Source organism: Rhinolophus ferrumequinum, chromosome 28 (assembly GCF_004115265.2).
Source record: "Rhinolophus ferrumequinum isolate MPI-CBG mRhiFer1 chromosome 28, mRhiFer1_v1.p, whole genome shotgun sequence".
Lineage (NCBI taxonomy): Eukaryota > Metazoa > Chordata > Mammalia > Chiroptera > Rhinolophidae > Rhinolophus > Rhinolophus ferrumequinum.
Genome location: NC_046311.1, coordinates 11,919,790 through 11,943,607, shown reverse-complemented (window position 1 = coordinate 11,943,607; position 23,818 = coordinate 11,919,790). Strand labels below are relative to the sequence as shown.

The following is a 23,818-nucleotide window of genomic DNA, read 5'->3' as shown; positions in this document are numbered from 1 at the left end:
ACAGTGCAGCGACACTGACAGCAAGGGGCCCGGCCGGGGTTACTCACACCAAGGAGCTGAGGGCGGCTTGTCCTAAGTGGTGCTGCTGCCAGGCCGACACCTGGCCCAGGGACAGCATGCCCGGGGAGCTGAAGCCCTGCAAGGCGGACAGGTCCGCGCTCGTCAGCGAGTAATCTGCAAGAGGAGGACACGGCGCGTGGGCAACACGTTTTCCACACAGCAGCTGCCAAGTTCCCAGGTGGGGAGAAACCGCCCCACACCACGGCTGTGACACCCACAGGAGAGGGGCTTTGGGGAGCTTTCTGGGACCCAGCTCTACGTAGTTGTTTGGAATGATTGCAATAAAGGAAGATTCAATTTCTGTACCAAATGTCGATCGTCTATTATTCCACAAAAGGTTGACACCCTTTCCCGACGTGTAAATAAGTAAAAGGCTGTCATTAAAGGACCTTCCTGGGTCACTGGTACTGCAGGCAGGGCCCCCCCACCACCCCCCTCCAGCTCACAGCCTGCGTCCACACCCACAGTCACGTTCCTGAAGGAGCGGGGACAGGAAAGGCTCAGTCCCCTCCTCGTGGGTGCCACCCCGAGTGACACACAGTTAACCGCATTTGTTCACAGTTACAGGGACTGTCGCACGTCTGGGATTGCAAGCAAATTATTTTCAAGTTCCTGGAAAAACTTCGTGGTGCAAGAGTCTAAATAGGTCGTTTTATGTGACTGCTTCAGTCCTACCACTGTGCCCAAGACCTGGGACCTTAGTTACTCACACACTGTACTTTCCGCTCGTCATGAAGACTGTCTTCTCCATTTAGCTGTAAAGAGAGGAACCTCTTCTACTTTATATCTCGAGAGGCGTGTCAAGAAGTTGCTCATCGCAGTGAATTCTTTTTTGAAAAAGCCACTGAGATGAACAGCACGGCTTGGTCCTTACGCGCCTGTCGCAGCCCCTGTCCTGTGTCCTCACGTGGCCTCACTGTACCCTCAGTGGCGGGGGTGGGGCGCCCCTCGCCCCAACGCCTCCCCCCGTGACCCCTGCAAGCCCACAGCTCTCTGACCTCTGCGCCAGGGTCCTGCCCGCTGCCTACCCGACAGGTCCACTTGGATGTGTCCAGACACCTCCAACTGGACGTGACCCAGCTGCACTCGCCTTTCCCTCCAAAGCTGCTCCGCTTGAAACAGTCCTTATCTTAGCGGCACCAACAGTCACCCAGTGGCTCGCGCCAGAGACCTGGGTGTTACTCTTGATAATTCTTTGTGCGCTCGCTCCCACCGCCAAATCCGGTCCGTTCCATCTGTCTCTCAAGCCTGCCAGGTTTCACCATCGCTGGCGCCCCACTCTAGTCCACGCCTTCGGTCCCCTTACTTGGGCCACCATAGCCCTCTGGGTGCTGTCCCTGCAGTCACTTCTGCCCCCACGTACCCTGCAGCCAACGTGAGCTTTAAACCACAAATAGGCTCACGACACCTTGCTGCTCAAAACCTTGAATTATGGCCTCCCAAGCGAATGTCCAGAATCCTCAGCACGGCCTCGGACCCCTCCTCACTCTCTGACCCCCCAGCGCGTGCCCCCCACCCCCCAGACTCCTGCACGGCCCTCCGCCTGCCCCGGGACACTCCCCGTTCTGCCTGCCTGCGTCCTTCAGTCGGAGCGTCCATGGGGCCCCCAACCCGAAGGTCACAAATGACTCCTGGAGCTGTCCAGGTGTCCTTTCCCGACAGACCCTCGTTCCGCTGTGACCTGCATCCTTGCACTTCCAGTGCCTGCACAGGACCTGCCCCCAGGAGGTGCAGGAGAACGAGTAGTTGTGTGCACACACACACACACACACACACACGAGTTTGTGAAGCCGGGAGCGCTCCGATAGGCGTGAGGGAGTGTGGAGACGCCTGGACACAGAACCGTCGCTCATTGGTGCGTCCTTGACTGACTGTGTGGCATGTGTTTGCCTCTAAATGTGTACAGGACGGAGATGACATACCGTGTTCCCCGCAAAGAAGGCCTAACCGGACCATCAGCTCTAATGCGTCTTTTGGAGCAAAAATTAATATAAGACCGGGTCTTATTTTATTATAAGACCTGGTCTAATTAATATACAATAGAATATATAATAGAATGTATAATTAATATAATTAATATAAAACCAGGTATAATATAAGACCGGGTCTTACATTAATTTTTGCTCCAAAAGACGCATTAGAGCTGATGGTCCGGCTAGGTCTTATTTTCGGGGAAACACGGTACTAAAGGAAGATAAAACACAGACATGTGTTTAAAAAACACCGAGATAAATATGTTAAAGATAATGGTAAAATTAAATAGAGTAAGTGCTGAGAAAGCAAAGACTAAAAAAGAGACTGAAGCTAAGCAACTGATGGTTTGGAGAGAATCTGACTCCACTTTTATGTTTTGGTAATTCCTTCTGGACTTCTAAGAAAATTCTGTCACTCACATGGCATTTCTAACACCAACTACAGTGGGAGATTTCCAGTTTAGGTGGCAGAACAGGTAAACGCTGTGCTCACCTCCTCCCACGACCGCCTCAAAATGACAACCAAACCACTGAACAACCATCACTGAGACCCGCCTGGGGTCTCGCTGGACAGAAGTCCTATAAGTGACACACAGCAGCTGCCACCTCGAGATGGCAGGAGGGGCAGAGACGTGGGACGGGCTGGTCCCACACCCGCGTGTGCGGTGACAAATCAGGAGGGACAGCTCGGCCGTGGAGGCCCCCCTTGAGGAGTGAGGGGTCCCAGCCCCACCCCAGGTCGGCAGCCCAGGGCTCCAGTGCCTGGGAGAGACGTCCCCATAACTTCTGGCTGGGAAGACCAGTGGAGGGTCCTTCTGGGTGAGACGGAGGGCGGCACTCCTCTTAAAGGGCCCACACATAGTGACAAACTCACTCAGCTCCAGCGCAGGACAAGCCGCTTGAAAAGCACCAGGGACATACGAGGAGGAACTGAACTGACCAGCTTCGGGCCCAGGGCTGGAGGGGCGCCACCAGGGCAGCTCTCTCCGGAGACAAACGTGCTGGCTGGTGCCCCCATTCCCTTGGTCAGCCTCTCCCCCACCCGCCCGGCCAGCGGGCACCAAATCAGCATCTCCATCAACCTGGCTAACAGCACCCACCCCACCCCACCCACTCCAGCACCAGCCCAAACCTCTTTCAGTGGCTTTTCCACACGAGCAGCCTGCCTTGGCTCACGCTGCAGACTTTCCTGAACTCTCTCAAAGGTCCACAAAGCCCAAACAAGCAGCATCTGGCCCCGGCGTGCCCCTCCCTCTGGCTGAGCAGCCCCAAGCCGGCCACCAGCGGCAGCCGGCCTCGGTTCACAGCTTAGCCTCTCCCAGGCGCCTCCCCGGCAGCACGGGCGGCAAACATGCACAGATCCCTTTGTAGCTCCTACCAGAGGGTCCCAGGCGGGGCACAGGCCGAGGCTGACCTTGGCCTGCACAGCAGCCCCTCCCAAGAGGCCTCAGAATCAACATCCAGCTTCAGACCACACCAGAGCACCCGCCACCAGCTCCACAAGCGACACTGAAAGGGCAGACTCGATAATATTGTAACAACTGTGTAGGGTGCCAGGTGGGAACCAGACTTATCAGGGTGAGCACTTTGTAAAGTGTATCAATGTCTAATCACTATGTTGTACACCTGAACTAGTATATTGTATGTCAGCTGTAATTGAAAAATAAAACAAGCGTCGTGGGGTTTCTAAGTGCACTGGAAAACCGGTCATGAAATGCTCAGTAAACCACCGTCTACCTCTGACGCCCAGTGCAAGCCCGTGTTCTCAGCCAGTACTGCCGGGGACCACGCAGGCTCCCAGCTTTCCCTTGCTCCTGCACTCTCAAGTCCCAGGCTATCTATCACCTGGGAAGCTCCGCAGCTCAGGGCTTCCCCTCCACGGTTACCGCCTCAGGGGTGCCGTGGCCTTCGCCTTCGCCAGCAGGAGCTGCGAGAAAAGCCTGGCACGGGGCCGGCCCCAGCTGGTGTGGGGCGCACGCAGGCAGGACGTGGAATGCAGCGCCCCTGGCTTTCCTCTACATTTGCTGCTGATGGATTTGGCCCCTTTTTCATATTGATTGTAGGAAAACATGGTGGACATTTCTAAGAGGCTTTCTTTTTCAATAAAACCTTTTCAAGTTGTTTCTGTTTTACAAGAACAAGTTGGAGAAAGCGGCAGGCAGACCTGTGGGTGGCTCTGCTCCCTCAGGCAGCTCCAGACAGCAGAGCACCCCCCAAGTGGTGCCCCGAAATCTAAGCTTCGGTGATCTCTATTACAATCCACTTAGAAGAATCACGAACGAACTAATTCCCCGCATGGCAGCGGTGATTTCACTATTTCCTGCTTTCCTTCTACCCTTGGAGCTTTCGGTGTTTGGCTCAGCTGGTGAGAAAGTGGAACTACACGCGTGTCGCCCGTCCTCCGCCAGCCCAGGATTCTCCCCGCAGCCCCACCAGTGGCCAAAAGCACCCCACAATCACTGTAGCGTTCTAAACATTCCTCATGTACCCCCAAAGTGGGTATTTTAAAATAAAATGTCTGAAAACATAAATGAGTGAAAGCTCCTCTCAGAGGTGAGTGACTGGCTCTGAGGGAAAACAAGAAGGTCCTGGATTTTGTTTCCCCCCACGGCCATGTGAGTTTGGTACACCTAAAGGTGAATCTAAGAAACAAGCCGATTTACGTCAATGACTGTACTTTGGGAAACAATCACAAGAGCACGTGTGACCACGGAACAGAGGCAGAGCCCAGGCAGGCAGAGCGGCTCACCAGTGTTGTAGGCGGTGGGCATGGCCGAGTACACGAGCCCCTGCGGAGGCAAGCTGGGGGTCGTCACGGAGACCACGGGGGTGGCGAGCGGCTGAGTGGCTTGAGAGCTGCTTATCCTTTGGGTGTTCTGTGAGAGCAGAGAAAGGGGCAAGGGTTATTCTGCGCGTGTTTATGGTCAGACTCAAGATTTTAAGACTAACATGCGATTAAATAAAAAGGGAACGGTTCACAGCGTGACGACGTGAATGTCATGATTTCCCGACGCAGCGATGGTGGGAAAACCTCAGTACTAACGGGAACAACTTGAACTTTCAGGGGCGGCTTGACGTTCATGACTCCTTTCCCCTCGTCTTTTCATACCGTGACTGAAGTCAGAGCTACGTCCTTAACACAGCAACTGGCGTGGTGAGTGATCACCTCTGTGCTGGCCTGAGGACGCGACGCCACCGCAGACACCGCCAGGTGCTGTGCGCGTCCCCGCGGCAGCCGAGGGCCGCGCGCAGGGGTCAGGTCGCAGCTGCGCACGCGACTGGTTCTAGGTCCCGGCGCCCTTGGGGCGCCTGTTTGCGGTCCTTCCCGTGATCCTGCAGCTGAGTCCCCCTGTGTATCTACTGAAGACTGCTTGGGGGGGCGGGGTTACAGAGATTCCCGCGCACCCGCCCCACGCGTGCAGCGCCCCCCACTGACCTAGTTTTTAACTGCAGGTTCAGACACGGTCAGCCGCCCAACTGCTGAAAGGAGCGCCTGGCTGGGGACTTCGGGCTGCGGATGGAGTCCTAGTAAACGCTTGCTGACTGACCCCGTCCACACAGGCTCCTACCTACACTGGGAATGGATTCATGAAATCAGCTACTGAAAACGAAGTCAACTCAGGAAGACCACTGTCCTCTGTGCGTAGGGGATGACAGCGTCACTGTCCCCCGTGCTGGCTGAGGGGACGCTGTCCGAGGCCAGGACACTCCACGTTCCACGCCGTCAGTACCCACAGGCCCACGCACAAGTCCAGCGCCATCTGTTTCTAAATGAAGCCGTTGCGGCCGACAGCCGAGGCCTGGGGCTCTGAGCCATATCAACGAAAGTACAACTCAGATTATAAACGCTCAGAGTGGGATTCGCTGTTCTCTGCCACCGTTTTCAAAGGATCAAAGGAAGGCCTTTGGCGAGAACTGGATACTTGAACGTTGTTCATTTGATAAGGATCCAGACCTCGGTTTCTTTCTTTTAGTTTGTCATTTCTATACAGTCTTAAGTTAGAGGATGTTAGAAAGACCACAAGTATGTGGCTCTATTGCCCAGGTTTTCATCCTGGATTCACCACTTCATAAACACTGCGAACATCTTTTAACGTCTCCCAACCTCTTCGTATGTCAAGACAGGGAGACAGTGACCTTGGTGCCGCCTGCCTTGCGGTCCTGCTGTGGGTCGTGCGCTAACACATGGGCAGGCTTTGGTAACTGAAGTACCGCACCAAGGAGAGACGGTACCCAACGAACCCTCTGGCCCAAGGTTTCTACACAACTAGTGAGAAAAGGATAAATACTCTTATTCCTTATGACCCATAGCTATTCCCCTAGAACTGCCGGGAAGTCAAGTTGTCCTGGCATCGCCAGGCTTCTAACGGAATCTCTGTGGCCTGGCCTGGCTCTCACGAGAGTTTTTAGTGGAGGTTCCGGGGCGCCTGCCCTTCCTCAGAGCCACCCTGATTCCATTCGAGAGCTCAAACCCATCTGAACTTTCTAAATTCTAACAGTGTGTCTGGCATTGTTTCCTAACAGTAAGTGACTTCCGGAACCACTAGAGGGCGGCATATTGCTGGGTAATTCACAAGGAAGCACTCATGACAACTTCTTATGGGTAAATAGTGAAATCTACTGCAAGATGAATTATTTTATCTCGAATTATAAACTTCCATTTGGTAATCATTACTGTATCACTAAGTATTTTCCCGAGAGAGTCCAAATGCACACATGATATAATCCAACGCCACAATGACAGGTGACTAGTGTATTTCAGTTAACCAGTACAAAACTACACCCAAAACCGTGATCACAAAGTTAAATAAAGAACAATCTCTTATTTTAAGGACAGAGCACAACCTTATTTTGAAAAAAAAAAGTGCAAAACACACTAGCATGCATATACACATAATAATAAAATGTCAATACAACCAACAGGTGCCTTTCCCCCATGCTTTCATGCAATCTGAACCCTTGTCCATGCTAAAAACGAAACTTTTTCAAGCTGTTATTGCCCTTAAAGTCATCTAATGAGTGGGTGACTTTGAATTCGTATGATCACTTCTGTGAGGTTTGGGGTTTAGTTCCCAAAGAAGAAAGAGGTCAACTGAAAGTTTTTAGTCAAATTCACTTTCCAGAAGAAAAGCAAATAGAAATCACTTGGGGGAAAAAATGGTAGTGACAGGTACTTTTAGGAATGGAATCTCTTCTGATAGAAAAAAAGTAAATTTGTGTATGTTCCACTTCAGACGTTCCTCTTAGTAAACAGGGAAGCCCTTTGTGCCTCAGCTCGTCTCATGCAGGATGAAATCGTTCCAACTCTGTGAAAAAGGTGACCTCACCAAAAATGATGTAATCTTTTTGAAAGAAAGAGAAATAACACAAGACCATGTGTTACAATCTGAGGAACTTTGAAGGTGAAGTCATTTTCTAAAAATATGATGATAATTTGGGGAACTATATAAGGTATTTTGTATCTTTCCTTAAAAAAAAAATCTTTAAGAAGTGGCAGCTATTGTTTTTGGAGGCTCTATTCCAGTGTTCCCTCCAACAAATAAAATGGATCCAGATACACAGTTATGACTAGAAAAGCTGAGGCTGTGTTACCAGTAGGTTCAGTTGTTCAAAGTGTTTGGACGGTGTTGAGTAACAAGTGATAAAATCCGTGTAACAAAGGCAACAACCCCGGTTAGATGGAAACAGTTACGAGAGCTGGTACTTTCTGCATCTTTTTTAACTCCCTTCAAGCAGAAGCCCACACTCACCAACTCCAACTCCTCTTCCTCCGACTGCACTCAGCACATAAGAAGGATAAGAGAGTTAAAGGCTGTTGGTACTCGAAAGTCAAGTGTTTCTTTAGAAAAACATGTTATTTGGACACTCGCAGTTGCTGGAAAGTCTAAAGAGATAATTATATACACAACGAATACAAATATCAATTCTTTACTGTCTCTGGACCTGCAGTGGGTTTTAAAAGGCTGGCCAGATTCTTTTACATTTTCTAGGGCCAGGATTTAAAGACACACCGACCTCTGCTTGGTCTGCTGTTATGCTGGCTGTACCTACACGCAGCCATGCTAGGTGACAATATTTAACGGGGGTCCTGCCGCGACAGCAGTTGTATTTGGAACCCTGCGAACGCTACCTCTGGACTTGTATCTTCAGCCTACCAACCCTCCCCCACCTGGGCGCAGACATCCATTTCTCTCCTACTAGATTCTGTGCCCCTTGGGGGACATAACTTATTTTGTGTTTTATTTCCCACAGTAGCTAGCACGGTGTCAGGAAACAAGACCGCAAACATCTGTTAGTACGTATAATAGTTTTAAACAGATTTATATATTTTTATCATTTGCAAACATAATTTTCACATGAATAAAATAATTTCAATGGAGAAAAACCACCTATATGAAGAAAACAAGACTGGAGAAGTGATACAGTAATTACGTCCAGAAAAGAAATGAACGGAACATATTTACTCTTTTTCACTTAAACATCTGGAAAATATTCACATGCTAGAATGATGTACTAACTAGTTTTTTCTTATTTTACTTCAATAAGTCACGCTTCTTTGTCTATCTGTGAAAGGGGTCTGTATAAGCATCACTGATACATGGTGCCCCAATCTGAAAGCAGCTTTATCTGCAAACAAATGGTGTAAAATAGGAGGCAGACTGGTTATTTACTCTGAAAAACACTCGTTTGGCCTACAACTGCTGTTTCAAATGTGGAGAAAATGCTCTTCCATATTGTTTTGTTATAGAATCTTTACATCTCCAACTATAAGATACGAATCAAAACATTATGGGTGTGCGTGCGTGCGTGCGTGCATGTGTGTGTGTGTGTAGTTTTCACTGTAGCCTACAGGGATAAGGGTGTAAATAGTTTACAGGGTCCATTTTGAGTATTCCATGGAGATGCTTCATGATCCCTCTTCAAAAGAGATCAGAGACTACATGTAGTTTGTCCTTAAGCTTTGCCATTTACTAAATTCTTATAAACATATTTCTGGGCCTTAAATCAAACTTTCTGTAGTTTTTATTTCTGAAAGATGGTGGCAGGTGTGCTACACCCAGTTTCTGAAAGGTCAGCCAAATGACTATTCTAAATGCCATTTCTTCTCAGCAGTTTTTCTTTTTTTTAAATATATTTCTTTGTTCTGTATGTATGTATTTTTAACTTTGTGTTCTGAGACAATTTTAGACTTAGAGAGCAATTGCAAAGAGAATGTGCCATCACACATTTCACCCAGCTTCCCCCAAAGTTACCATCCCAAAGAAACATGACACAATTGTCATCTAACTAATGAAATAACACAACAGTAACTAAAGTCACACACTTTTGCTTAGATGTCACCAGCTTTTCACCCATGTCCTTTTTCTGATCCAGGATCAGATGCTGAATCCCAAAAGCCTTTAGCTGTCGTGTCCTTAGTCTTCTCTAGTCTGTGACACTTCCCTCTTTCCTTTTTTTTCATGACCTTGACAACTTTTGAAGAACTAATCAGGTATCTTCTAGAATGTCCCTCCATTTGGGTGCCTGGCAGTTCCTCACAGTTAGAGAGCACGGATTTTTGGAACACCACCACAGAGGTGGTGACGTTCTTTGTGCATCATATCCATTCCCAGTGACGTTAACCTTGAGCTTCTGGCCAAGGTGGTGCTTTCCAGAACTCTCCACAGTAAACTCACTCCTTTGCCCTTAGTCATCAACAATTACTTGGGGGGAGACACTGTAAGGCTATGCAGAAATCCTGCTTCTCCTTCAACTTTCGCTCAAGGATTTCAGCGTTCACCCGCTGACCTTGCCTCTGTACTGCGGTACCACGGCAGTGATTGGCTGTTTCTCTCCTTCTTTCTACGTGTATTAATGAGAATTCTCCTCTAAGGAAAAGGTGTCCCTTCTCCCTTTATTTATTCAATCATTTAGTTATATCATAAACAAACTCCATATTTTGTATTCCTTGGGTTATCATGCAACTCTGGTCTTTATTTTGTTGCTTAAATTGTTCCTGTTTTGGCCCGAGAGCTCTCGGAGACGCTGGTTCCCAGGTGCCCTTTTGAGGTGCACTTCCTGTCCTCTAGCACTTCTGGCGCACCTTGTTGTTCCCCACCCCAGCTCTACAATCACTCACTTCTCCCAGGAGCCCCGATTCCCTTCAGTGGAGAACGGAGTTTTGAGATGAACATCTGAGCGTGCAGTGCTTGGTGTGCTCACCAGCTGTCATTGTTTTAAGGCGCCCTTAGCAGACAGAGCTACGAAATATGATGTACACTAATTCATGTGTACACACACCTATACTTCTGTATCTGTCGGTATATGCTTAAAAAAATAAGTTCATACCGAAACCTCCAACTACAACCCAGAAATTCTGGCCTTCCCAACTCCCATTCACCTTGCTTATTTGTAACTTTTTCCTCCAACAACGAGAAACATGGCTTTCTTTATCTACTTATTAGAGAGAAAGAGAGAAACTGACCATCGTAAGCACAGTGATCTCATACAACTTTTCTTGGTCCCTAACCTTACAATATCCAGTGAAAACAGTGTCCAAAGTCATGTGTACTTAGACCTGCCCCATCCTTCCTCACTCCCTTCGGCATCGCGTCACTCATCTGCGATACAGTGACACTCGAGTCATGGGCTGCATTCCATCTTGGGTTCCCCTGCAATCCTGTTCTTTTTCTTTTTTAACTGCAGTTAGTAAAAAGCACTCTGTATTGTAGTTTTGTGGCCTCTGACAAAAGCACAGACTCACGAATCCAGCAACACAGTTATTACAGAACAGCTCTGTCACCTCAAACCCCCCCTTCCCCCCCCTTGTAGTCAACTCCTCGCCCCACCCCTGGCAACCGCTCATCTGTTTTGTATTTTCCCGAATGAAATATAAATGGAATCATATACTATGTAGTCTTTGGGGTCTGGCGTCCTTCACTTAGTAAAATTCATTTAAGGTTCATCTCTAGTCAATAGTTCGTCCCTTTCTATGGCTGAGCCGCGTCCCTTTGCGTGGATGTACCCGTACATTTAGTGGGAGGACATCTGGCTTGTTTTCAGTTTGAGGCGATTATGAAAAACACAGGCTTTTGTATAAGCATGGTTTCGGTTCACTTGGGTAAATCGGACTGGGGTTGTTGGGTGTCTGAGAAGTATATACTTCACTTTATAAGAAGTGGCTGAACTGTTTTTCAAAGTAGCCGTATCATTTTGCATTCCAAGCAGGAATGTACGCGAGTTCTCATTGTCTCTGCATCCTCCCCAGAATTTTGAGTTTTCAGTTTCTGTTTCTGTCATTTTAGTCATTCTAACTAGGTGTAGCGGTATCATTCCGGATACAAGTCCTTTATTGAGTAGGTGATTTGCAAATCTGTTCTCCTAATCTGTGGGTTGTCTTTTCATTTCTTGAATAAGGCCTTTTCACAGAGTTAAATAAATTTTGATTAACACGAATATATCCTTTTTTTTCTATATGGGGCATGCTTTTGGTGGTGCATGGTTTTCCCCAGTGTTTTCTTCTAGAAGTTTCAGTTTCACATTTCACATTTGGGTGTGTGATACATTCGGAGTTGATTTTTATAGAAGGTACGACTTCCATGAGGAGATTCTGGTTTTGCATATGGATGTTGGATCGTTCCCACGCCATTAGTCGCACGACTACCCTTTCGCCATAGAATTGCGTTACTACCTTTGTCAAAACCCAGCTGAAGGTATGTGTTGTGCAGGTGCACTGTCTGGGCGCCCCATTTTGTCCACTGATCTCTGTGCCCCTCTTTTTGCCAATGGCACACACTCTTGGTTACTGTCGCTTTACCGGAGGTCTTGAAACCAGGTGGCATGCGTCCTCCTATTTTGTTCTTTTTCAAAATTGTTTTGATTATTGTAGCTCCTTTGCCTGCCCACATATATTTTAGAATTGGCTTGTTGGTCTCTACAAAAAAAATTTGCTGCGATTCTGATTGGTATTATGTTTAATCTGTAGATCCATTGAGAAATAAGTGACGTCTTGACAATACTGACTCTTCAAATCCATTAATATATACAGGGTGCCAAAAAAAATGTATACACATGTTCAGAAAGGAAAAATCTGTAATACTCAATATATACTGGTAACAAAAGATGAATACAAGTCATGCGTATACATTTTTTTGGCACCCCGGGTATGTATCTCTTCATTTAGGTCTTTGATTTCTTTCCACAGTGTTTTATAGTTTTAACATGCAAATCATGCACATACTTTGTTAAAGTTATACCTAGCTATTTCTTTTCTTTCTTTCATTTTTGGTACTAATCAAATAGCTTTAAATTTCAAATTCCCATTGTTCACGGCTGATATATAAGAATAATCTATAACCTTGTTAAACTCACTGTTTGGGCCCAGGAGTTTTCTATTTTTTATTTTTTTTTTGAAGTGTCTTTATGCTTTTCTACATAGATAATTATGTTTTCTATGAAGAGAGGTGGTTTAATTTTTTTCCTTGCCAATATCTATGCATTCTATTTATTTTTTTCTCGCCTTACTGTTCTGGCTAGGAGTTCTAGTACAATGCTGACGATGAACGGTGAGCTTAAACAGGATTGCCTAATTCCTAGTATTAGTAAAAGACTGAAAGCTATCCCCGTGAGAACTTTAGTTGTAGGATGTTTATAGATGCGATTCAGTTAAAGAAGTTCCCTGCTTTTCCTAGTTTTCTGAAATTTTTTTTTATCATGAATAAATGTTAAGTTTTGTTAACGTGATGAAATACATTGATGAACATTCAAATTTAAAATCAATCTTGCATTCCTGGGATGAAACCCACTCGATCTTGATATGTTATCCTTTTTATGTATTGATAAACTTATTTATTGGTATTCTGCTGAGGATTTTATGTCCGAAGTTCATGAGGAAGGTCTGGCTTGAAGTTTCCTTGTAATGCCTTATTCTGGCTTTGTATCAGGGTAATGCTGACCTAGTAAAATGAGTTGAGAGGTGTTTCCTCTCCATCAATTTTTCTGAAAGAGATTATGTAAAGTTGGCACCATTTCTTCTTAAATGTTTGGTAGAATTTGCCAGTGAAACCATCTAGGTCTGGTGTCTTCTTTTTTTAGAAGGTTTTAAACTAGGAATTCAATTTCTTTAATAGGTAATTTACTATTCTGGCTATTTCTTCTTCAGTGAGTTTGATTATTCTTTGGCAGTTTGTATCTTTCAAGGAATTTGCCCGTAACATCTAAACTATCAAATCTACTGAAATAGGGTTGTCTGTAGTATTCCCTTATTATCTTTTAGCGTCTAGGGTTATGTAACATCTTTCCTTCTTGATACTGATAACCCTTCTTTTTTTCTTTTGTCAGCGTGGCTAGAAGTTCAGCAATTTTATTGATCTTTTCAAGAATATCCTTTTATTTTGACTGCTTTTCTCAACTGTTTTTCAGTTTTAAATTTCACTAATTTCTGCTCTTTTTTTCTTTCCTTCTGGTTGCTTTGGGTTAAATTTGCTCGTCTTTCTCAGGTTTCTGAAGGTAAACGCTTACTGACTTGGGACTTTTTTCTAATATAAAACATTAATGCTATAAATTTCTCTCTAACTACTACTCTAACAGGTCCCCAAAGTCCTGATAATGTTATATATGTGTATTTCAGAATTTCCCTTATGATTTCCTCTTTGACCCCTGGGTTATTTAAAAGTGTTACTTAATTTCTAAGTATATGAAGATTTTCCTGTTGTCTTTCTGTTACTGATTTTGTTATGGTCAGAGACTCAAATCTGATGATTTCAACTCTCTGAGATTTGCTAGGCTTATTTAATGGCACAGGATATGGCCTGCCTAGGTTAACGTTCCACATGCTTTTGAGAAGAATGTCCGGATGTTGTGTAGTGAGAAGTGCTCTGTAAACGTCTCTTAGGTCAGGTCATCTAGACCCTTACCGATTTTTCTGCCTACTTGTTCTATCTATGATTGAGAGAGGAGTGCTGAAGTTTCCAGCTATGGTTGTGGATTTTTGTATTCCAACTTCTAGTTCTAGCAGCTTTTGCTTTATGAAGGCCTGCTGTTAGGTGTACATCCAGTAAAGGTACTTATTTCTTGGAAAATGGACCATATAATGTCCTTCTCTATCCTTAGTCTACATCATCTGAACCTAATATGGCTACTCTAGCTTTCTTCTGGTTCATGTTTGCATAGTGTATTTTTCTCCATGCCTGTCTGAAGTGGAGTTCCTGCGGACAGGTAGTACAGTACGATCTTCCTTTTTTAACCAATTTGACATCCTGTCTCTTAATTGATGTTAATGACCACATTCAGTGTGGCCACTTGTGTGGTTGGATTCAAATCTACAATCTTGCTAGTTACATTTTATTTGTTGCATCTGTTCTGTTTGTCTTTTTTCTCCCATTTCTTGGGCCATTGGAGCATTTTTTTATAATTCCATTTTATCTCCTCTACTGATTTTTTATACCTCTTTTTAATTTTCTTTCTGTAGTTGCACTAGGCTTTACAATATACATCTTTAGTTAGAGTTCACCTTCAAATATATACATCACGTCATGTATAGAATAAGGACCCACAGTAGTATAGTTCCAATTCCCCCGTTGTTTGTTGTCACATATTTTTACATGAGCTATAAACACAAAATTCATTGCCACTCTTTTTGCTTTAGAAAGCCAGCTATCTTTTGGAGCAATTAAAGGAGGGAAAATGCCCACCTCTTGGTTTCTAACACCATAAAAGGAACCAAGGTTTCCTTGGCAAGATTCCTGATTCTAGGACTTGGGCAGGAAATATACAAGGTGAGCCTGGACAATTTTGTAGTAACTGCAAAATAAAAAACTAACTACCACCTCTGTCCACCAAGAAACATTCCACAAGAATGAAAGGAACACAGGAACCAATTGAATAGTCCCCAGTAGCTAAAGCGGGAACAATCTGAGCAGCAGAATCAACTAAATTGGTAGAATTATAAATTAATAGAATTTAGTAGCATTATAACGCAAAGTATAAAATAATCATTTATATTCAATAATCATTTATGTTAATATAAATGATTAAATAAATGAGAACAGATAAGTCACCTATGCAGAAGAACTCCAGATAAATGACGCAGATAATCTGCCCTCGAGAAGGTGGCCTTGTGTGGGCCTCACATGTGACATCCTTCTAGAGGACAGTTATCAATGGGGGGGTAACTTTATAGTGAGAAACCCATGAAACACGACATCAGCAAGGTGACCGAGGCTAACTAACATCGGTAGTGATTGTCCCGTTGACAGTATGTACCCTTTGTATGATGTGATCAAAATGGCACTTGAGTTCTGCGGCCTTCCGCCCCCAAACCAATGACCTCAACCTAAGCATGAGCAAAACATGAGCTGAATCCCACCTGAGGAACATCTGCAGAATCCCTTACCCGTCCTCCTTAAAACTGTCAAGGTCATTAAAGCAAGGAAAGCCTTAGATACTATCACAGCCCAGAGGAGCCTAAGGAGACACGACTAAGTGTCACGTGGTCTCCTGGATTGGATCCTAGAACAGAAAGAGACAGGAGGGTGAGAACCAAGGCTGCCGGAATCAACTACGGACTTGAGTTAATAATCACGTATCACTATGGGTCCGTGCGCTGTAACGAATGTACCACACGAATGGGAGAGAGGAGAGATTGAGTGCGAGGCAGATGGGAATTTTCTGTACTATCTTTGTGATCTTTATATAAATTTAAAACTGTTCTAACGTGGAAAGTTTATCAACCGCAGAGGAAAATCAACTTTATCTTCATTTATTCCATTTCCATTGTTCTTTCTTTGTATAGATACGAGTTTTTGCTGGTATATTTCTTCTGCCAAAGGACTTCTCTTAAACATTCTTGTGGAGGTGGTCCGCTGGTAATAAATGCGCACCATTTTTGTTTGAGGAAAGGTTTTACTTTTATTTTTGAAAGGTATTTCTGGTAGGTATAGAGTTCTAGGTTAAGAGTTTTGTTTTTATTTCAGCACTTGTGTAACGACTCCACTCTTCTGTGGTTTGCATAGTTTCTGAAGCGAAGGATGGTACAAATTCTTATCTTTATTCTTCTATATGTTCTTTTCTTTTCTCTGGCTTCAAGATTTTTCCTCTTTGTCTCCTGCTTTTAGCAGTCTGAGTGAGCATATGAGAGAGAGAAAGAGTTGGTGGTAGTGTTTACCCTACTTGGTGTTGTTGGTTATTATTCCTTCAAGTATTTCTTCTGCTCGTGTCTCTCTGTTTTTGGCATTCCAATTCCAACTATGTCAAACCATGATCAAGTCCCACAGCTCTATAGGCCTTTCCTCCCGCTGGGCCTTTGGTGCAGGGTTTGCGCTTGCCTGTTGCTATGGTTCCTCTCAGTGCATCAGCACCGCCCTGAAATTCCTGAGTGGAATGGGAGTGTTTGTTTGTTTGTTTGTTTGCTTGTTTGCTTGTTTCCACAGCGAGCCTTCCCATCTCAGTTTGAAGCTTCTGCTTTGCGCTTTTGCGCTGCCTCAGGCGACACCCTTCTCAGTCATCCTGCCAGTCCTGCACCCTGGACTGAGATGGCTCTCCTTTTCCATTCCCCACATCCACTGGGATTTCACCAGTGCCCTACATGCGACACTTCTGCTGTGTCTCTCACAGACGAAGACTGTTCCGTCGGAGAGAAAGGAGAGACGGCGACACTTCCTGCCCGTAATGCAGTGGCAGCTCTCCCTTCTCCCAGTTTCCATCAGAGAGGAGACTTTTTCAGGAGATTCCCAATCTTTCCTGGGAGCACCCAGTGAGGTGCACGGAGAAAAGCCTGCAGGAGAACCCAGGCTCCCCCTATATCGTGGCCCCAGGGAACACTTGGCCGCCAGCAATTCAATCCACCAGTCACCCTGGCTTAACTCCGACTGCTCCGTCCATGTTCAGATGTCCGTCTTCTCCCCAGAGTCTGGGCCAGTCAGCTGTCCTGAAAGCTCAGCACTACCGTGTGCTCAAGGGCAGCGGGGAACGTGGTGCTTGTCCAGCTTTTTTCATTGTAAGGCTGGGGATGACACAGTTTCCAGTATCTCCGAAGGACAAGAGTACTTCTTCAGTTTTTGACTTGAAGAGTTTTGGTTCTGGCTCTCTTTTCTACTACCCTGGACCAGTACTAGCCTCTCCCTCAGTTTCCTCATCTCTACCTAGCCAAGATCAGTTTTTGGGTAAATGAGACAGTGCATATAAAGATGTCTGGGAATCTGTAAGGCATTATACAAATGCAGACGTATTATCTAAAGCCTGACAGCATCACTTCCACGTAGCAAAAAATCAAATCAAATGGCAAGTTTAGCAGCAGCACAGTAGAAAGAACACCTGGCATTACACATTGCATGTTGGTAGTCAGACAGTCGCTAAATTAAGAATGGCTTGAAAACGTGCATATATTACTCTAGTTTTTTTCTACAAGAGACTAAGGGGTATAATCATACACCATTTCATAGACACAGGTTTCAAAAGTAAATGAGGCTGGAACTATAAAGATATTGTCTAGGGCTGTGCCAGGGAGACCTGTATTCTTTACAAGTTAAATGGGAAGATTATATGAGAAGGAAGAAACAAAAAAAAAATTATTTGGCGAATAACTCAGGTTTTTACACATTCTTCCCTATTGTACAGTAGTTCTCTTTGGTATGTAGAATTTTCTAACAAATAGTTCAGTGTTTCTCGCACAGAGAAGCACATGCAAAATTTACTGCAAGTATGCCAAGTACAGAGAAAAAATACTTAAGGCAGGTTTAAATGATCGGTTTGGGGAGGAAATCTCGAAGCAGAGACGTCAGCCTGGTAAAATTAAAATTAAGCATCACAACCTCTCCATATTTAATTTTAATTTTAAAAAGACATGAAGCAGATTTATTTCCTGTTTCTCCGTAATCTGAGTCCTGTGTATTTTAAAATAGACTTGTTTCTTCAAGTGCTCATTTCAAATAGAAATATTCATTAGGAAAAGGTCTAGAGTGTATGGACGTACAGAACGTTCCCAAGGAAAATACAGACTGACTCTGTATGAAACACACATTTGAAAGGATGCAAGTGAAGAAAGCGTTACCGTACCAGTGGCGGCATCATGCCCTTGCTCGAAGGAGGGATGACGACCCGGAGATCCGGCTTTCGACTGTTTATTCCAAGGTTGCCACCACCTGGAGGAGGAGGAGACTTTGTAGGCATCACTTTGCCTAAACTATTTGCACCAGTCGTTCCAATCATATTTGGAGAAGCTCTTGAGTTTACGAATCCATTCCCTGGAAAACAGAAGTATCACTCGTTCACATGGAAAGAATCCTTCCAGCACTTTGGCGTGAATACGAGGCACGTTCCCCCCAGTTCCAGTTTCAAATGAATTTTACAACAAAACTCATTAGTAGCTACCCATGGACCTTTGAATATTTTACAAAGAAGCAAAGAAAGTCAACCAAAGTCTGAACTATCTATGAGGCTTAAAACTAACGCCACTAGTTCCCAGCCTTACCGCTGGGACCTGCTGAGACATGAGACAGTCCTTGAAGTACAAGACGCGTTCCTAACAGGGCATCTCCTCCCGGGACCCAGGATAACGGAGGTGTTGTAAGAAAATGCCTGAGACCAGCCCGTGCACTCATTCTCGTGGTTCGGATGGGGCTGGCTCCACTCCAATCAATCACCCTTGCCCCAGGCTGGCTTGGTGACAGGCATGTGACTCAGGTCCAAGCCAATGAGTGTACAGCTCCCTCACACAGTGATGGGATCCAGGACTGTCCCATCAGAAGCTAGGTGAAGAAGTCGTTACATGTGGGGAGGGAGGCCCCCACACTCCTCCAAATGTGACTGAGGAAGCGCTTTATTCTCAAGCCATTTGAGACTCAGAAGAAAGCCAGAATGAGGGGAAAGCTGGCAGAGAAAGGAGAACTGTGAGGAAATCAGGTAAAAGCCCAGCCTACCACGCCTGTAGTCTGTACCACTTCTGGGTCTTTTCAGTTATGTACAAGTCAGGAAATACCCTGTACTATGCAGGCTGAATTCAGATGGTTTTCCGTTAGTTGCAACTGATAGCATCCTAGTAAAAACAGTTACTGTTCACTAGCTTACAGTTCAATGGCGGACATAATGCCACAGAGTTTTAAAGAGTCAAGTGACAAGTAAACAGGACCATAAAATATTCATTTCCAAAACAGAGGCTACTATGCTATTTCACTAAGTAAATCACAAATTAAGCAGGGAAGAATAGAAAATAAAATTAACTATATATATTTAAAATGTTTTGTGAAACTTTAATCACTAAATCCAAGATACAGTGTTAACTGCCCATAAAAAATATAGCGTAAGTCACTCCATATTTTTTTAAATAAACGATCAACTTTGTAATAAAACAGAGCAGCTAAGTTTACCGTGTGTACAGTATACTTTTAGCAATAGACTTAGTGCCATGATACATACAATTATTCTATTTTGAATCACATCTGCTATCTGTCTATTCTGCTACTGTGCACAGATGTTAACTTAAGAGCAGTGGATAAAAGAAAACATTTATTGGCTTAAGAATTCCATTCCTAGTGTTTATGACAAAGCTGACCAAGAACAAAATATTCAGAACAGTGAAGCAGAAGTTCCTAGAGGGCTATACGGGCCTTTTGAATTCTCTGGGAGGGCCTCAGTGTTCACACAATATAGCAACCATCTACACATCAGACAACAATGCAGAATGACCTTTACAATTTGGAAAGAAACTTTTAAACATCTATCACGTGCAGAGCGCTTGCGGAGGGAAGGGTATAGGAAGGGAGGCAAAAACACTGTCTTCTAGCAGCTTTTCATCTAGTGAACTGGAGCAGGCATGAACCACGAGGCACAAATACACCAAAATTATACTTAGGTAAGGGCGGAAGCAACGCCGAACAGCAACCACACAAAACGTACGAGGAAATAGAAAGCAAAGCACTAATACAGGTACAGGAGTCGTCCCTGAGGGAAGACTCTGTGGGATTGACTATTGCCCAGTCAGAATGGACACAAGACGAGGGCAGGCAGACATTCTGGACAAACAGGAGGAAGGAAAGCAGAGCCCACGGCTCCGTGACCACCAAAAGGAAGGGCAGCTGGGGTTCCGTACCTTTCCCTCCAGGACAAAACAAGAAAGCCACCTTTAGAATCCACCTCAACACACACACACATTGTACATACACATCTACGTGAAAAGCCTGCGAGGGCGAACCCAAACCGTCTGCTGTGTGCTTACCACTGGCCTAAAACCTTCCCCACTCTGAGAGGACGACTCTGAGAAGTGACATGATGTGTCCTACAGAACTGCAGCGAGTTCAGGACAATGAGGTACTGCCACACGTGTCACTTCAAGAGTTTTTGTATTGGGTTCTCGGATCATTTTAATTCTATCAAAGTTTCTTGAATTAAAGAGAAATATCATTTAAAACCTTTTAAACACTTAAACTTTATAGTGTTTGGCAGTTCATAAAACATTTTCAGGAACAGTCTCTACCGAATAGGGTCAACTAAAAAATAGGTATGTGAATCCTAAAACGAAAAAGTATATGTAACTAGAGAGATGGATTAAGTTCTTGAAGAAAGTCAGAAGAAAATGAATGCTTCAATATAGCTGCCTGTAATATATTTAGAGACTGAAAAACATGTCATTTAGGTGAATTACTTCTAAGAGAAACTGAAAACTGATGTTTTGCCAGAAGGATAGAATCGGCTTTGTTGGATCCTAACCAGCACATATTCGAGGGACAAAGAAAACAGAGAGGTGAGGTGTGGCACATGGAACTGGCCTGTGTCCTTCAGCGGTTGTCATTCTGTGTCACGATTCCAGGCGATGGCAGGATTTGTGTTTCCTCCCTGCTCCACTTCACTCCCAGCCAATTCCTCCTGCTCTCTCCAAAACTTTCACCAAGTGACCCAGCAGCTTTTTAATTTATAGACGTGATTTAATTGTGCTGTGGGGGGCTGGTATTTCAGTGAACCAACCTTATGAGGCTATTTCCTGCCTTCTGCTTCCATTATCTCAAAGGGGTTTGTATTGAATCCGGGCTGACTCTCCTTTCCACACCCCAGAGAGCAATTTCCTGCATTCTGTTAAGCTTCAGAAAGCAGTGCTGTGAAAAAACAATCTCTTCACTAGACCAGCCCCTGCGAAGTGGAGCTCAGCTGTGTGCTGGGCAGAGGGAACTGCGAGACCAATCATCTGGATACAAAACGCTTACCAAATAATTTCATGCAAACATAAAAAGCTTTAATACAAACTAATATTAATGTTAACTGAACATTCTAAGGAAAGATTAACTGCATTTCTCGCAATTAAATAACGGCATGAATATGTGTTCTTCCTCTCTCTGCAATGAGTGGAAGAATCTTCCACTTTAAAGCAGTATTTCCTCTCAAATACACTATGAGACGATGCACACAAAGATATAATTTAGAAGAAGGCATTATCTAGAAGCACTAATACTCTTCTCCCATGTGGAGTCTATGATGCTTTGCAGCTAGATACGGTAGCATGGTAACCACAGAATCAAGTTACAAGCGAGAAAGGGGATCTAAAAGCTCAGTACTTCTGAGTGTGAAGTCTGATAAGGACAAGGGGATGATGTCAGTGTTTGGTCACCTGCCAGGCTGAAACGAGATCGTCTTCCATACACCATTTGTTACTCTGTGGACAGATCTGCTACCCAACGCATGCCTTCATACCTCCAGTTCATTTCTCGTGACAAATATGAACACATTGTGGACACAGGCTTTTGAGGTAGATACTTTCAGTATATCACCCAGCCTGCCTCGGCCGACAAATGCAGGAATTAAAATACCAACTCTGAATGAATACACCCAACTGGACACGAGGGTTGTGAAACTGTGTTTTCAGGTTTTGTGGTGAGTTGTGCCCCGACACAAATTTGACAACACTGCTCTTGAGGAAACTGAGAGCCACAGCTCCAGAAACTTCACAAAGCGAACCTCAGCTCACTCTGGCTCCTATCTCAGGATATGGTAGCAGCTGAAATAATGCGTCCAAGTGGCGGAAAAGCACTCCGCGTCCCTCCTACTACTCTCTTAGGGCTAAACTGTAGATATTGGCGGCATGATGTTTTATTATTAGGAATCCAGTCCACAAGTCGAACTGATATGCAAAGGATTTTGACAATGTCAAAGGATTCTGAAAAATTCATCCAAAGCAAGTTTCAAGAATTGATTTTATCACAGTTGACAAATTTTTCATAAAATCTGATCAACTTTCAGCAGATTATTCAATAAATAAAAATACATTTAAAAATGTACTTTTTAAATACATTTTGTATAAAGCACTGGATGAAGTGTCTAAAATTTTAAAAGACCATAGGTTTTTTAATCAGTGATTACATATTTACCTGGTTCAATGGGAATTCCTGCATGATGTACAACATAAATTCTGTCCAATAAAAATGTATAATCTCAAACAGACACTGCTCCTGAGTTCCTGCCACTTCTTTCTGAATACTGTACCCCCTTTCAACCTCTGCTGAAGGGCAGCCCCAAGGAGGCTGCGTTTCTCCTTCTCTTTCAGACTTCATGCATCCCCATGGCTTCAACCAATGACTCAATTCCCGTTGAGTCATTGCCTCAATGACTCAAATCTGTATTTCTGCTTTGCATCTCCTAATTTCTAGTCCACATGCGTCCATCTGGTGGCCACTGTCCCCCAGATATGCTGCTGTCACCTCAATCAAACTCAACCCATTTTAAACACTGTAACCTTTCATCCTCCACCAGTCCCATCCCACTATCCCAGAGCCATCAAGCTTTGTTATTCTTCCTTTACAATGTCCTTCACCACATGCATCTCTCTGTAACTGCCACAGCGGCTGCTACAATGCAAACGCTAACTACTTTCACTCAACGCTAAACAACTCCAAGGGCTTCCTGAGCATTTCTATTGCTAGTCCAGCATATAGTTTTCTCTTTCTCAACATGTTTTGAAAGAGTGAAGTTGCTGGATATCGGAGATTTTACTTTATGCTTGATCTTTAAACACACACCCAAAAGTTAAAAGAAGTTCTCAAAGTCACCTGAACTACAGTATAATCTGTATATTCCATGTAAACTCTCAGAAGAGAGATAGATCTAGTAAACCACAGTCAAGTAAGCAGACTGCCACTATGAAACATGTATACAATTTACAATTAACACAAAACTGGCAGGTTTCATTTGGATAGACAATGACACCAACTGAAAAAAAAATTATCAAGTTACAGGGAAAAAGGTCTAATTTACTACAAAAAAATGTAATGACTGTAGAGGTATCAATGTAGTATTAAGTTGGTGCAAAAGTACTTGCGGTTTTCACAATTATTTTAACCTTTTAAACCGCAATTACTTTTGCACCAACCGACTATCAGGAAAGTTCAGGAGCTAGAAAAAGAGAGGGAAACCGCATATTCCCGCCATCCTATTACGATCAGTTTGGATATCCCCTCCTTTTTATTTTCCATGTAATATTTTATGCATAGTTTTAAATAACAACTAAAAAGGAATTCAGTCGAAAGTTTTAATTTACTTAATTTTCATACTGTTGAATATGTTCATTCCTTCCTATTATTTACAACTATAAATAAAGCTGTAAAGAATCTTTGCATATTCTAATTTATTTCTTTAGGAAAAAGTCCCAGAAACAGGCTTAGTGGGCTCTGAGGTATAAACATTTTTATGATTGCTGAAACACTCTGCCAAAACCTTTCCAGAAAGACGGTTACTACTTTACAATGCCACAAGCACTTCTGAGACCGTGGGTTTGTCAGTTGCATCACACCTTCGTGAGCTCTCCGGGTCACAATAAAAAGTAGTAA

The 23,818-nt window shown here is 44.3% G+C and overlaps 1 protein-coding gene across 10 annotated transcripts in view; it reads right to left on the bottom strand.

Annotated features, from left to right (window-relative positions):
- MEF2A (myocyte enhancer factor 2A) overlaps positions 1-23,818 on the bottom strand; it is a 114,769-nt gene that overhangs the window by 1,997 nt on the left and 88,954 nt on the right. For 6 of the 10 annotated variants that reach the window (XM_033100034.1, XM_033100032.1, XM_033100031.1 and 3 more), the window contains 4 exons: positions 18,066-18,253; positions 7,784-7,807; positions 4,783-4,909; positions 48-174 (listed from right to left, as the gene is read on the bottom strand). In XM_033100034.1, the coding sequence (XP_032955925.1) occupies positions 48-174; positions 4,783-4,909; positions 7,784-7,807; positions 18,066-18,253 (466 nt within the window). The remainder of the gene's footprint in view (positions 1-47; positions 175-4,782; positions 4,910-7,783; positions 7,808-18,065; positions 18,254-23,818) is intronic. The other 4 variants (XM_033100037.1, XM_033100038.1, XM_033100039.1 and 1 more) reach the window with 3 other exon arrangements.